The sequence below is a fragment of the Bombus pascuorum genome, chromosome 1 (genome assembly GCF_905332965.1).
Source record: "Bombus pascuorum chromosome 1, iyBomPasc1.1, whole genome shotgun sequence".
Classification (NCBI taxonomy): domain Eukaryota; kingdom Metazoa; phylum Arthropoda; class Insecta; order Hymenoptera; family Apidae; genus Bombus; species Bombus pascuorum.
Genome location: NC_083488.1, coordinates 3,102,808 through 3,118,804, shown reverse-complemented (window position 1 = coordinate 3,118,804; position 15,997 = coordinate 3,102,808). Strand labels below are relative to the sequence as shown.

Sequence of the window (15,997 nt, the reverse complement as noted above, 5' to 3'; positions counted from 1 at the left end):
TAGAGGATTATTTTTCAATAGAAGAAACGCTTATATTAGTTGTATATACTTGCTTAGTAATATATAGAGTGCCTATAACGTGTATTTCTGAGAACAAATAAATCACATATAATTTACAAAAAGGAACTTGACGCGGCGCTTAATATTGCTCTTATCGTCAGATAATAGATAAAGGTATTATTATCTATACTGTGTGTTTTTAGGCATATGAATTTTTCTTTCTTTCTTTTTTGAAAGATCAACATTATGCGCGTACTCGCTCGTACATCATGTACACTTGCAAAAGAAATTCAAAGTTTGTCGTATATCTTGTTGCTTGCATTCACGTACAAGGTATTGCTGGAAATAATATAAGCCATATTCATCGTACGATACATTTAAAAAATAATATCAAAGTAAAAATATATCGTCTTTTTTCTTTTAAATCTCTGTGCACCATCGTGAAAATTGTACACCGGGCAGTGAATCATGTAGAAAAATGACCAAAAGTTTGTAAATTTCAGAATATCGTTACTCGAACAACGTTTTCTTTTTGGCAATTGCAGAATAATCTTTCGCACGATATCATTTTCCTTAAACAATACACAGTGTACAAAGGATAACGTTTCGTTCTGTCAAAAACACGAGTACTTCAATGAGTTCGATAGGATACGTGCCCGATCTTAAAATACGTTTTCTCGCCATTTAGCTGCAAGTTTAATATGAAGTGACCAATACTCGCATCGCAACTCCAGTATCGATATTTACGACAAAATTATTAAAGATATCTAGTTGTTCTAGCTGTACTTTCTTGGAGTACCAATGACATTTGTATCAGATACTATTGTCTAGTTCATTAATTTAACGTACGTCTATAGATCTGTCGATTGGTATCGTCGGAATAATTTCATTCCGCAACAAATTACTGCGTGCATTATTACAATTATTTTTAAATATCTCGTTATGAAACGCAGACGAAAGTACAGAGCCTGAGAACCGTCAGAAATCTATCAATTCACACGATAGCGAGACATTTTATTTTTTGTCGTCGATCCTATGACTACGATATAAAACGGCACGACGTCTACATCTAAACTTTTATCTATGTACAATAAACGCTCGGCGAAATCCTCGCGGAAACGTTGATCAGTTTCGATCGAAACCGGCCGCTCGAGGTTCGCCGTAAAATTTCTATCGCTGATTTTTCAAGATTGATCAGCGCTATGTCTAAATTTATATCTAGATTATTCCAAGTATTTGCACGAGTTGTATGGAAGGTTTCCATCGAACAGATTCGAGCGAAAAACTTCTCGTCATATTTTCTTTCTTTCGTTCGATTCGAAACACGCTCGGTTTCGTTCGATAATCTTGCGTAGCGACATTAGAACCGTTTATCCGCGTACATTTGAACAAAACGCTTCGAAAAGTATATTTTTATTTAAAAATAGGGAAATAGTGAAAATGGAAAGAAGAAAATTCGAAAGAATTGTACATAGTCGAGAAAAAAGTGATCTTTCAACGTGATCGAATCGTTTGATATAGGGCAGTGCTTGAAAGAACAACGTCGACCATAATTCCGGATTACGTTTGTTCTTCTCGTAGACTTTTCCTTTATGCCTTCTTATTGTATTCATATCGATTACTTAGAATAATTCCGAACACCGATAAAGATACTGTTCGATTAAATATTAGAAAATCACTTTGGCAACACTAAATCGTGTGTTGTTTCGCCTTCCTTCTTGAACCTGCTGTTTCTCACTGGGTTTGACAATTCATAGTAGTTAACAGTATAATGCGCTCTACCTAAACATACAATGGCACGATTGGCCTTGACCCTAGGCCGAATTTCAGGGTCGTTACATCGCTACTCCAAATGGTTAAGCCGTTAACTAACGCCATCGCTGACGGAATAAATTATCCTTGATGCGAGACACTTGGGATTAACTCTGGGCAATGTTTTCTTCGTTCACCCGTTAATCGTTAAATACAAATCTTCAAGTCCAAAAAGATCGATACTGTCGGTCGATATTCGATCGATTCGCCTCCTTCGAACGTATAATTCGTCAGAAGAATAAGATTCACGGCCTCGACGATCGAGCAAGATTCACGTTTGACAAGGGCTACGTAGACTCCATCGAAACGTTTGAAACGTTTACGCACGAGTAATTAGACATTACTCGCCTTCACCTTGTTCGTTATTCTGCAAGAGTGAACCAATGTGGAATCCGTAGCCCAGTCGATTGGCGAGGCCTGTCACGGATCAGAGATTCTCCTCGTCCGCATCTTCGTCCTCCGAACCTCCGTAATTTTCTCCACTGTCTTGACGGTCAACCGCAACGAATAGCGCCATAAAACCTTTGTTCGATATCGTGTCGTCCGTTCTGAACCTTACCAGCAATGCCTCGTTTATCGATATGAAGTCGGTGGTATTCTGAAACAAACGAATTGCATATTAAAATTTAATGTCGATACAAATGGCTGGATTGTGTTCAAGCATCGATACGTAAAAGCGATCTGTACTCTTCATTCAAGCCAGAAGATAAGACTTACGCTATTTCCACAATATCGTCCATACAAAAGACCAGACGTATCTAAACCGGAATAAACTTCGACGAAATCGTAATTGCAGTCGCTCTCTGATTCCAATTGGAACGTGACAAACGTGAGATGTACGTTTTTGCCAGGTGGTGCCTCGATCGCCCAATCGCAGTCGGTCCTGTGGTCGTAATTGTGGGTGCCGTACTTCGCATGAGAGTACAAATGCTTTACTTCAGTCGTGGCAATCAAGTGGCCACCGCAAGCTGTAGAACGAGATTAGATGAACGAAATTGTACCTAACATCTTAAATGACTTGATACTATCGCAGACGTAAAATGAATCGCCACGATGCTTCAGAAAGCACAGTACACCTCGATACTTTCGTTTATTGAATTCGATCGATTATTAACACTGACATCTGTCTCTTTCGGAGTTTTTAATATAATTCTGTAGATTTGAATTGTTTCTTAATGGAAGTATATATCGGGCACGCTTGTACATTTTTTTCATTGAAACAGAAAATTCACTCGAGCATTTTTCTGGCACATTCTGATATTTCTCATGCGACTCTGATGGTCGTACGAGATTTTACGAAAAATAGCGCGAAGCACGAAAGAGGTCGTGCTTTAAAGGCAAGATTGATGTTATAGTGGAAATCTTACAGAAGTAAGTCACATTCTTAATAACGAAAGTGCGATTACTTCGTTTAAATTGATGGCACTCTTACCTGTACTGTGAGTCGCGAGGAAACCTTTCCTTTGGACGGAAGCATCGCTCTTAAATACCATATACATTTGATTCCCAGTTGCCAGAATTGGATGCGGCTCTTTGGTACCGCAAAATTTTCCCAGAACGTGACTATCCGGTGAATCGCCGTCGTAAATAGCGATATGATCGTAATTGCATTCTTGATGGGATTCCATCTCGAAAACTTTGAAAACCTGGACGATTTCGAAATCGCAGCAAATTTATACATTTTCGCGCAATTAAATAAAATTTTAGTTAGTAAACTTATAAAACGATTCTTAGATACTAACTAATTTAATACGATGTCCTGGTTTGGTAACAAAGTGCCAGACGCAATCCTTAAGACCGGGATAATAGTCTGGATAGTTTGGCGATGTTATAGTACCCATGGGTGCGACAATTTCGTACTTGCAACCGCCCTCCTTGCAGTCATGGCCATTTTCATGAAGCGTAAAACCGTTGTGACACGAACATTGATAAGATCCTATCGTGTTCCTGCACTCGTGTTGACAACCACCGTTGTTGTTCGCGCATTCGTCCATGTCCGTGAAGAAGACGGCGGCGAAACCAGTTTTTTGAATACTGTAATCGCAGAGAGAGAAAAAGAGAGAGAGAGAGAGAATGTCAGAAAAGAATATATTTTGCTAAGTTAGGATTCCCTTAAAATTTATAAACCAGCTAGTAACAAAATTTTAGAGATTTACCTATTATCAGACGTGAATGTCACTCTTAAAGAGTTTCCCTCCGAGGTAATCAACGACGGTAACCTCGAACCGCAAAAAATACCATGTTTTCTCAAAAGATCGTCTCCGAGCTTGCTGCTTACTTCCACGGAATCGTATTCGCAATCCTGTTGACGAGCATTATTCCCTTCTAGATCGAAGTGCGTGAAATTCAGCGTGATACGATATTGAGGCGGAGCTATGATTTCCCAGACACAATCCTTGTTTCCCGGGTAAGTTACCGGAAACGAGGGGCTCGTGATAGTTCCGTTACTGTCCTCGAATACTCCGCCACAGGCATCTGACGGACATAAGTATACGTCAACTGGCGTAAAGAGATATACCGAAAATCTGCTGTCACTCAAATAATTCTAAAGAGAGTACTTGAAAGGAAGAAGAATATTTCGATATTTTCTACGATATACCTTCACAATGTTTTCCATCGGAATGTAATTCGTAGCCAGGTTTACAGGAACATTCGAATCCGCCCAAAGTATTGATGCAATTGTGTTCGCAGCCATGTTCGATCAAAACACACTCGTCGAATTCTAAAAAAAAAATGTACCGAAAGCATCAATTAAGCTCTCTTCGATTGATTTGGAAAAATTCGCTCTATTCTATATTCTCTTTAATACACGCTTCGATGAATCTCTCTCAAAATTCATTTACTACCACGAAGATACCTTGGCCGAAGATTACTGGTATAAGATAAAAGGATAAAGCAAATCCAATCGACAGCCATTGAAACTCGATCGAACGTAAAACTGGAGCGTACCTTTCATGAACGTGGCCGAGAACCCAGCCTTCTGTACGGACCCGTCGCTAACGAACTTCACCAGAAGTTTGTTACCGGTGGACTTAATGTCCGGCGGTATCTTGTAACCGCAGTAAACCCCGATCAATGGCGAGTCCGCGTTATGACCGTCCCGCACCTCCACGTAGTCGTACACGCAGTTGTCGTGGTTTTCGATCTCGAACGATTGAAACTTCAGCGCCACTTGGAAGTTCTGCGGTACGGACAACTTCCAGACGCACTCCTTGCTCGACTGATAGCCCTCCGGGTAGTTAGGCGATTCCAAATGGCCTGTGTCTTCCACCTCGATTTCACCGCCACATACAGCCTCGTAGCTCGCAGTAAACCCACGATGTCCCGTCTGATGGCTCGACGTCACATATGTAACCAGCATTCGACTTCCGGTCGAGACCACCGGTTCGTGAATCTTTCCGCTTCCGCAGTAGCGACCTGTGTTGCGATTAAATTGTTGTTACGAGAGTCCCGACGAATATACTCGACGGATCGACTTGTATTCTGATATCGCGTTCGAACGATTTTTCGATTTTTCGAAATGGAGAGCTGAGAATTACGATGATTAATCCAGTGGTCTATATTTGTTGTTAGACCTCCGTCAATTTCCTAGAATTCATTGAACGCGATAATAACCACGAGAATAATCGTGTACGATAATATTGAAACATCGGTTATTCCATAAACCTAGTTCTACGATGTGTCTCTCCCCCTGTGAATAGCGGCATATCGGGATCATCTTAAAACCCGAAATCCAATCAAGTAAAATACGATATTCATATTGACCGTGTGCAGGACCATAAAGGATTATACAAATCTTATATAACGTTGACAAACTAAATCCTTCGATAAATTTCTATTTCGAACGAAACCTGCTATCGTATTCTTTGTTTTAAAAAAATCATTTTCTGCCCGTTAATTATTGCCATGCAAAAAAGAAATAGTGGATATATTCGTAAACAGGATTTTCTATAGAAACGTCGGAATAAGGCCAACAGGAATTTCCTTAGCCGTGGTGAACGCAATATTCGTGATATATACCCGCGATACAGTCGGACCGGGGATAAGTATAAATTTTGTGTTTCGGCTTCGTTATCACGCGTTCTACTTACCCAGCACGTTGCTTTTGAACCAGTATCCGTCTCTGATCTCCAAGTAGTCGCTGCGACAAAAATTGCTCTTAAATATATCGAGCGACGTGATGTTCAAGACTATTCGTTCGCCGTGGGTCGCCGTGATTCTCCATTCGCATCGTTCGCCCTCCACTGGCGGTGACCTGTTCGGATGATCCAAAATCGGTGATCCGAAACTCCCACTGTTTTCTTGAAACGTCCTGCCACATTCTGTGAAAATACAAATTAGACATTTACTCAGAAGCTCATAGCCAATGATAAATTTTTTCGCTGAAAATACTGGTCTCTGTAATATATTAAAAGACAAATATGCTATATTGATAATTACAATCAATACTGCGGTAAAAGCATCCTGATACGTTTCCAGCAATTGCAAAGATGACTAATATCTTTATTAACTTACTGTAGCATCTGTAAAGAAGGTTCGTCTGAGCGATATCCCCCTCGCTGAGTCGAAGTCTCTGACCAATCTCAGGCCGCTTCTTGCCATGAATTTCCATTGGTAAAATCGTGTCTAAGTACGTCCCTCTCGAAAACGTGTTCTTCGCGTAGTGCATAATGGAATCGTAATCGTACGGCAAACCAAGTGAATTCACTTCCTCCTCTGTCAGTTTATTGAAGTTGTACTCCTGACCTATAAAGAATTTTTTAAAATTCCATTAAACGATTGTTAACGCAATGTACGCACGCAAATCGATACAGACTAATCTCTAACGTTCGTACGCTCTCGCATGCTGACGTATGATCGCGCATTATATCGTACGTGCACGCAAACATTCGAAATACGAGGTCAGGATCGTCAACCGAGATCCAAATTGACCACTTCGAATCGACAAACATCTGACGCTTACAGCATCGGAAACTAGCGTCAGGTAACTGTCTCTGTGTAACTATAGTTGGTAACTCGACGTGCCATCGAAGAAACAAAGCCGGTCGATTTCATCGACTATCCAGTTGCTTGCAAAGCGGCATTCGACATTGTCAATCGTTTCCGGTATACACAAAGTCTGGCAACGTTGCACGGACGATATTCCACGTTTCGACGGAGTCTCGAGTGTTATTCTATCGTATAGGCTGTAGTCGGTGTTTCGATCTTTGTTTGATCATTGAAAACGGATCAGTAACCTTAACGAAACCACAACAACGGCTCGCGCGTTCCTCGCGCGATTTTGTCGAGCCGAGGCGAGCTTGCGTGACCGAAGGTGTAATTTCACTGCCTAAACAGATGGTGCTGGGTCTCGCTAATTAAACAGCTCGTTACCATTCCTGTTATGAGTATCCATTAATCGGGATGCGATCACCCGTTCAGGGACTGTCACATCGTGTGTAAATATTAGAATACCGGCCCTCGATTAGTTGTCATCGCTAATGATTGGTGAGATTTGCCCGGCACCCCGTTACCAAATTGGTCCATTAATCTAAAACGGACATCTATTCGCCTATTCGCGAAGGTAAACCCGCGCCACGGCCATTTCCTAGCTGAAACGGAATCGAGAGTCAGGCACGTACCAAAAAGCCATGCTCCTCGTGCGGGATCCTTCTCACGTTCACCAAACATCGGAGACTGGTAACGACGTCAAAGCGTTCGCGAAACGACGCTGCTGTGATTCGATATCGTTAAAGTACGTTTATACGTTCCTTTAATGGTTAGAATGAAACATCCTTAGCGTGTATGGGATCTTAGGTAGGTATGAAAATAGAATAGTTTGTTTTTGTAACTTGGCTTTATTTGAACTATACTTTGTTGGAATATATGGAGGAAGAGAGGTGACGGTGGTGGAAAAATTTCACTTACCAGACATGATATTGTCACGGATAATCTGTACATGACGATCGCGATCGGGTCTTGTGTGCTCGTGCCAAAAGCCAACCACGTGGCCCAACTCGTGAACCACTATTCCGAACTTGTCGCAATTCTTCCCGATACTTATCGCCTGCGGACCGTTTCCTCGTTTCCCGACGAACGAGCAGCATCTGCGAAGTTGTTTCAAAAACGAAATGAAAGACATTCTGCAAATGAATCTTAGATCGATATACATCGAAAGACACCGTCTTCTCCACCGCATTCTCTTGCTACGCAAGAAACTATATAGAAATATGTATTTTTCTAACGAACCGAAACTATTACAACGATAGAATGTCAAAGTTGCTACGTGCTATGAAAAATGAGTTTCTTCGGAAAACCAGCATTTAAATATTCTTTCTTTTCTTATCCATGAATTAACAAACTCACCCACACGGCCTTTCCGTGAACAGTATGTAATTAGGATGCTCTTGAGGAAGCCTTTCGACGAATTTAACGCAAGTGAAATTCTCCCAGTGCCTCATGGCTTGCTTGAACAGAGCTTTGTGAGCACCGGAAAAATTTCCATCGATCTCGTACGGGATCACTCCGTGATCCCATACGCGTTCTTTGCGTGCTGTCGCGGCTCTTCGTGTCCTACTGGAAAATCTATGTCTTGTGGTACCACGTTTGTTTGCCGAATACTTTGGTTTATGCTCCATGTCGTAGAATTCTATGGAACGTAGCTGTCGATCGTGCAACGACACTACCTCGTCTGAAGAGTCATCGAAATCTCGTCTGACTAGGGGAATCTTGCGACCACGATGTCTCCTTTTCGTTCCTCTGCAAACGAACATGTTCATTGATTTAGCTTTTAGCTAACTTTTGCTGTATTTCTTTCTTTGCTTCCTCTTTCTTTTTTAAACAATTTGGATACTATTCTTTGTGCAATCCCCCAGAGAAATATCGTAAAGATACATTCCAAAAATTATCTCGATATTTTATTTTTATTGTGTGATTTTTCGTAGAAATAATACAACTCTGAAGTAAAGTTGGTTAAATGTGGCTATTGCGACTATACCGTAATACTTTTTGAAGTTCTTATCAAAATTTCTCGTGATTGTCAGATTTTGTAAAAATCCACGACCTATATAATCTTGAGAACCAAATACCACGAAATGAGAATCGTTTAATTTAATCGGATACGCACGGTCGTAAGAGGTTTATATCACTTATTTCCTCCTTGAAACCGCTTAAAGAGAACCACCTAAAACGGTCGTAAAGGGGCCCGTCTAAATTTTCATTCTCGACTCAATTTTCGTCGAATCGCATTCTTTCCTCGCTATTCCATATTCGCCGAAACATCGTTTCCGTCAAGGGTAAGAGATTCCCCAGTTAATCTTCCCGTGTCGTGCTTTTACGATCTCTAGCGTTATTTACGTGACGCGAAGCTGGTCGAGTTTCCCCTACTTTTTTCCTTTTTTTCTCTTAGTGAAAGAAAAAAGTCAGGTTTCGGGGTTGAGGGGCAAAAAGAAGCTCGTAAAAAAGAGAAGAAAAAGATGGCAAAAGAAAGAGAGAAAAAAGAAACACGAAACACCGGAAAATTTACTCACAAGAGCGGCATCGAAACGTTCAACGCTGGGGTCGTTAAAAAACTGTAAGACCGGAAAATTTACGGCGCAAAGTAGCAGCTATCAAATGTTTAATGTAACCGGAATACCGGGTTCGTTAATGGTGAAAGCCTGCTTGCCATTTATTAATATCCTATTAGCGTAATATCGAATATTATTGTTGAAGTTTCGCGAGGTTCTCCCGCGACCTACTCCATTATCGTCTTGTAAATAGCAATTTCCATCGTACGCTCGATCGTGCGCCGCGTCGTAAAACGGTCACACGTGTTTCAAAGGATAATCAACATCGGTCACCGGATGTTTACTAAGTAAATAACCGGACGGATAACGGGGTTGAAGTTGACCGGCTGGTGCAATCCTCTTCTGACTTCGATAACGACCAAATAGTTTATGGACTCGCAACGAATTGTTATGATTGTATCGCGTCTCGTGAAAGTTAAAAGAACGCACGTTCGTTTATAACGAAACGGTGGAGAACGACAAGGGGACGAAAAACGAGACGAAACGACGAGGAACGAGGCAAAGCTGCCGCGAAAACAGGTGTTCGCGGTTATAAAAATGGCCGCGAAACACGGCATTAAAGCGGACCGTTGCTTCGCGAATTGAATGTACCGGCAGTTGAGTTTTTTTACGATATCGGATGAAATTGCCACCGGCCTGGAACAAACGCGCTTTTTAGAGGCCCTTCGGCCGCGCGGCCTCCGCGGACACCCCTTTATCAGTCGGAAAAAAGCAATCGTGGCTAACGAATTGACCGGCCAAGTGTCCAATTCCAACTTTGATGAAACGTGTATTTATGTGTTGCGTCGTGTTGAACTTTCTCTCGGGAGAAAGGTACTTCGTTTTACACCAAAAACTTTGCTATTTGTAAATACGGATAATTTTGCCGAACATGAGATTCATCGACGACGTACTGAAACCTAAAAGTGTTTCTTCGTCGCGAACAGCGAGCGTGTACTCTCCTCCCTGTAATATGTATTTTATCTCGTTCGTTTGCTTCAGAGTGAGAAACACGAAGCGTGTTCGCGACGTACGAAAATATGTACGTGATGCGAGAAGATTACGCGTGATACAGATTCTATTAAGTTTTGTGGGTCGCTGGAATAACTTCACGACGCAACGGATAAAAAATAGATAGCAGAAGACATTCGGTTCTATAAACATGATAAGCCTGGTACGGGGGAACTGGATGCCAAGGATTTTGTGTTACGAAATTCAATACAAAACTTGTCCGTCGTAAGGTTCGATACTGATGACTCTAGGTCGCGAGGATTCTATAAGAACGACATCCAGAATCTCGAGGCCGGCAGGTCTTCGATATCGGCGATTCCGCACTTACGAGGCACGATATCAGCAAGAATTTTAGCTTTAAAGATATGAAACTTGATAGAGGAAAAAATCTTTCCTGCATCGGGGTATACGATATCGGCAACCCTCGAATTCTAGAACTCGGTCAAAACGATTCTCGAATCTGGAACAGTTTCTTGAACGAAGAACATTTTTTAACCGCGTATTCGTATTGAGAGATTTTATCCTCTCTGGCCTCTTGGTCCTAAGGAAATGTCGTGAGAAGACTGGGTCGCTATCTTTCGTTGAATTTGAATGAAACGTGCAAAATGAGTTCGCAATTAAATGTAAAAGATTTAAGAGATATCTTTCGTTTTAATAAAAAGGAAAATTAAAACTTTAGCGTAGATTTCTTTTCATACGCTTGGTTACTTTATAACGAAGCAGGAACGTACACTTTGTACACTGGAAACGCGAGTGGTGTTTTACACTTTGTCGTACATATTGGAATAACGTAGCCTCTTCGACGGAGTTGAAAAAAAGAATTTCTACCTCTGTACTAGCCGCATTTCTATTTGCATAATACGAGGAAACGAAATAAAATCTTTCGGCAAATATCTCACGGGCACACGGCGGTGTGCCGCATGCATATTCATTCGTAGAAACGAGGCAAAATCGCGAAAGAACTTTAAGCCACCGATTTGAGATACTTCTCGTATGAGCGGATTAGCACAGGTTTTATCGATAGAAAGCTTGTCTAAAGACCACTAGACAGTTAATCCTCGTTATAGAGTCTTATAAAAAATCTTATAGAAAATGTTGCCCCAACAAATGCTTGGTAGAAATTTCGATCTAACGCTTTTGTATCATTTATTCCGTAACAAACCTTTTCGTACGAAGAGCGATAAGCGAGATTCATTAACGAAATAAACGTTATCATCGAAAGAACAGATTTTAATTCGATCTAGTGAAATGTACGATTATGCCGTTTGAAATATTAGAAGCGAGCTTCCAAAGCATCACTCGCGCAACTCACCATCCCAGCCAGAAATTATCAAGCGAATTAACAATTAACAAAACAATCTCCGACAAAAATCAAATCATCTCGCTTGCCGGGCTCCAACCCTCGGTTATGTCCAAACTAGTGAATTACCTCATCCCGAAAATTCAATCGCCCTCCCCTCGTAATCCTGTATCAGAGAATCCGCCAAAAAATAAACTCGCTCCGAAAAAGCAGGGACACAATTTATCCTGTCCCCTGCTCGGTTCGAATCCGCGAAAACGAATGGTATCGGGTTAGGGGGTATGAAAACGGAAAGAAGGGGAGAAAAGGTGGAGCACGGGGGTGAGGTTTGCGAGGGGAATGACACTTTGAAAAATAATTTGCCCCCTTCGCGTAAACATCGGAGCTCGCCGCGGAACGAGGCTCGCACGCGTGTGCCACGGCTCTGCCCCTCGTTTATTAGTACTAATTACCGCGGGGCGTAATTCTCCCCGGATTTCCTATCTCCCCACCCTAGGTTGGTCGCGAGGGGTGAACCACCCTTGCAGCGGCGACTCTCGACCGGCAGCAGTCAAGCTATGCGCTTCTGAATCGGCGCGGCATTACAATTAATTAACGGGGCCTCGAGCGAACGAGCGAGCGAGCGAGCGAGCGAACAGCCTCCATTAAGGGTGCGCTAGCGAGCTTCGTGAACGAACTACCAGAGAAAAAAGGAGGGGAAGAGAGAGGCAGAGGGAGGAAGAAGAACGGTGGTTCGTGTACGTGTAAATCGTAGAAATTCACGGCTGCTGGTGGAAAACCGACAGAGCGCTTTTCTTTAACAACGTTTACTCGAAGTCTTCGCCGAGGATCTTTCTCTGCCTTTCGTTTTGTTTCTTTGACTTTTACGATCGTAGCCATCGTTATAGAGCAGCGGCATGGTACGAGTTTTACGATTCAGCCCCTCGCGACTCGTCCTATGAAATAAATATCTCTTCGGTGTTGATTCGCGCTGGAACGCGAAATCCCATTATTACGCTCCCTTACGATGGTGACTCTTTTGTTAACACGACACGAATCGTCAGAGATTGATACGTTATATCGCAGGACAGAGTTGTTCGGAACTTACGACAGTTGATAATGAAACGTTTTATTTTATGGAAAAACGAGAGTTGTTCCAGGAAATTGAGAAATTGAGAAACAGGGGTTTGAAGCAGGTGTTGATTAATGGTGAGGTTACTCGAACTGATTCCAGGAAACTGTTTTAGCCAGTTGCTCGGTTCGACATTGGCGCCGCTCGTAATACTTGTCAGTGTCAGTCAACGTTAGTCGTATTAACGAAGGCAAAAGAAAGATTATTTGTGTTAAAGCGATTTCCGCTTCACGCGTTTCCAACGTGAAAATGAAAGATGTATACGGCCTGTCCTATGAACAAATTGAGCCGGCGAACAAGGCTTAAGAAACCTTCGGAAACTCCCGGATAATTGCGAAATAATATAGCTTGGAAGACGAATTCTTGTCGAATATCCTTCGCTTTTACGTATTAAACAAATAAAATATTAACGACAACAAATAATTAACGAATAGAATATATCGCACCATTCGTCGGATACAAAATACATACGATGACTCAGGCAAATATGTTGGATATCTTGCGCTGCGTTTTTTAAGATTCTTCCATGCTTTCTGTCTCTGCGTTTATGTATGTTGCTGTCAAGGAATATATGTTTCGACAAATTAGACGTCGCGTCTGTTTCGCAATTCAGGTCAACTGTTATAGCTTCGAAGATATCCGGGGCTGGAAACAATACGTCTCGCTTAATACCGTGTCTAGCAATACTCGCGCTACGAGCAACAAAACCTGCAATCCGTTGTTTTCATTGTGGCGATCTTGTCGGGGTTGCGGCAAATGCAGTCCTGGATCTAAAACGTAACGATAATCGCACGATTCGCTCCAATCTCGGTATCCATTAAATCCCAATGTCGAAACTTCCAACCCTTAGCGGTTTCTAGGGTTAAGTAGGTTTTACCGGCGGTAGCAAAGTCAGTGGCTGATACTTTCACGGTAAAAGGAACACGCCACTAAAAGGGAATACATTTCGATGATCTTGGCCGTGATAGCGTTCCTCTTGTCTTGGTAAAATAAATATTTTTAAATTGAAACTAAAATAAGAGAATATTCTTTTTTAGATAAAAGTTAAAGAAATTAAATGATCGGAATTGGCGCTTACAAAAGTGGTAAGTTATAAGAGAGCAAATTTACTTTTCACAATTTGGACGAACGTTTCACGATCACGTTCCCGAACGAGCTATATATTCCGGAAGTCTCGTCAGGTTCGATCGAGCCGGCGCTAAATTCATTGAAAAGTCACGCGACTCGGCCGTATGTCATCCTTTTCTCTTTCACGCTGCATTCAGAGAACCATTCGATTCTATCGGAGGAACACCATCGGTTGACCCGACGTGGATTTCAATCAAACGATCGCGAGACGCATAGATCATTCTATTAGCTTTGACGTGTGCTAGTTACCACCCCTTCGAATGTCGATCCATCTCTCTACACTGGCGGTCGAACCCTCCCCTAACCAGCAAGCAATAAACCACAATATAATATATCAGTGTCCCGGCCATACTGAAATAATCCAGCCCGACCCAGGTTAGAATTTAACGAATCACGATTTTTCATCAATCAGCGGAACGACAATGAAAACGCGATTCGCGGCTTTCCTCGTTTCTCGCGTCCCTGATATTTTCACCCCACAAGGGTCTGTTTTGTTCGGTCCGTTTTACTGTCATCGTCCTCCGCGTAACTTATCACCACTGAATAAAGCCCGCGTCTAATATATATCGATATTAACGCCGAGCTTGCAATCCTTGTGATTTGTTATGTCGCCTCGAGCGAGTGCTTCGTTGGCAATTAATTAATGAACCGGGTGTTAAATTAATCGTGATTTGTTTCAGCGCGACTTCTTCTACGTTAATGAGAAAAATTAATTTCATCGGTGTAGCTTCTCCGTTCTTCTCAAGCGACACGAGACAAGTTGTTCTTTTAAAAATATTATTCATTCGGATTTGATTGGGATTTCTTTCAAGCAATCGATATAAACGAAGCTTTATGTATACAGGAAATCTCGACTTTGTGGAAAATTTAACGAACAGATACTTTAAAACGTAGTATTTAATTTGCTCGTTTGCTTCTTGCAAGCAACGCCAACTATTTGACTATTCGTATTTCCGTTAAATCGATTCCGTGTATCCAATTTTTATATCGTCGTATCGACTTGACGCCAAAGAGGAAATTAAATTTCCAAACATCTAAAATGATTAACAAACAAGAGTTAATGAAATTAATATCAGTAACCATTATATTACCGGTCTGTTAAATTGCTTATTATCAATCCCGTCAAACAAAATATAGAAATATTTGAAGCGAAGCCAGTTCATCGAGCTTGCGTATTTATCCCAGGAAATCGAATTCGCTCGAACGAACGATCCTGTGACGCGTATAGGAGAGCGCGGTTTTAATCGAATTCATCGAAACGCGCCTTAAATTCATCCCCTTTCACCCGTCCATTCCACTGTCCATAGTTCAATAGACAACAAGCGCACGATAATCTCGCGGTACTGATAACGCGCAACGAAAAGAGTCAAGCGCAGCCGGAGGCGCAAGAACGGAAGTCACGGAGGACAGAGGAAAATGATGAGTTACGGCGACCGATTCACCACCGACGGACCGACGTATTCGCTGAATACGAAATTTTCTCCGACTGATCTCGATAAATCACTCGAATCCCATCTTTCTCCTTTCCAACCATTTTTTTTTCCTTTTTATTTTCTATCGGTTTCTATCTACCTCTCCCTCCTCTCTGCTCACCTTTTTGCGTCTTCATTTGCTCGATGGTCGAAATTGGAGCGAAAGAAAAGGGGAAAAGAAATAGAGAGAATACGATAAGAAGAAGTTATCCCCGTGGCATGATCGTCTTCACGGATCCTTCAATGAAAAACGTTTAAGACCAGATCAGATTGAACCGATGGAGAAATTAATGCGTCTTGAGCTTCGCTCGTTTTTAATCGATACTCGAAGCTGACTGAAATTTACAGCTCGACTCGATCCTCCGTTGGTCGACAAGGGGAAAAAGCGGATTTCAAAACTTCCTTATCGCCCTGTAATTAATGCGTTCGCGCTCGCTTTCTTAATTGGAATTCCTGCGTTCAATAATTACGTGGCAATTCGACGGCCGCTGCGCCTCAATGTAATTGATCGTTTTACGATTCTATCAGGGGATGAAGAAAAGTTATTCGTTCGTTCGTTTATTAAGGAAGTATTTTCATTCATGCGATTTTACTTATACGTATAATAATAAATACGAGCGGTTGTTACGTGGTAATT

At 41.7% G+C, this 15,997-nt stretch overlaps 1 protein-coding gene across 2 annotated transcripts in view; it reads right to left on the bottom strand.

Moving 5' to 3' along the window:
• Positions 1–64: 64 nt before the first annotated feature.
• LOC132911078 (protein tolkin-like) overlaps positions 65–15,997 on the bottom strand; it is a 54,528-nt gene continuing 38,595 nt past the window's right edge. For both annotated transcript variants that reach the window (XM_060968662.1, XM_060967882.1), the window contains exons 5-15: positions 8,158–8,550; positions 7,720–7,898; positions 6,328–6,558; positions 5,904–6,134; positions 4,762–5,229; positions 4,412–4,534; positions 3,969–4,287; positions 3,555–3,846; positions 3,245–3,458; positions 2,530–2,780; positions 65–2,410 (exon numbers count right to left, since the gene is read on the bottom strand). In XM_060968662.1, the coding sequence (XP_060824645.1) occupies positions 2,240–2,410; positions 2,530–2,780; positions 3,245–3,458; positions 3,555–3,846; positions 3,969–4,287; positions 4,412–4,534; positions 4,762–5,229; positions 5,904–6,134; positions 6,328–6,558; positions 7,720–7,898; positions 8,158–8,550 (2,872 nt within the window). In that variant the 3' untranslated portion in view covers positions 65–2,239. The remainder of the gene's footprint in view (positions 2,411–2,529; positions 2,781–3,244; positions 3,459–3,554; positions 3,847–3,968; positions 4,288–4,411; positions 4,535–4,761; positions 5,230–5,903; positions 6,135–6,327; positions 6,559–7,719; positions 7,899–8,157; positions 8,551–15,997) is intronic.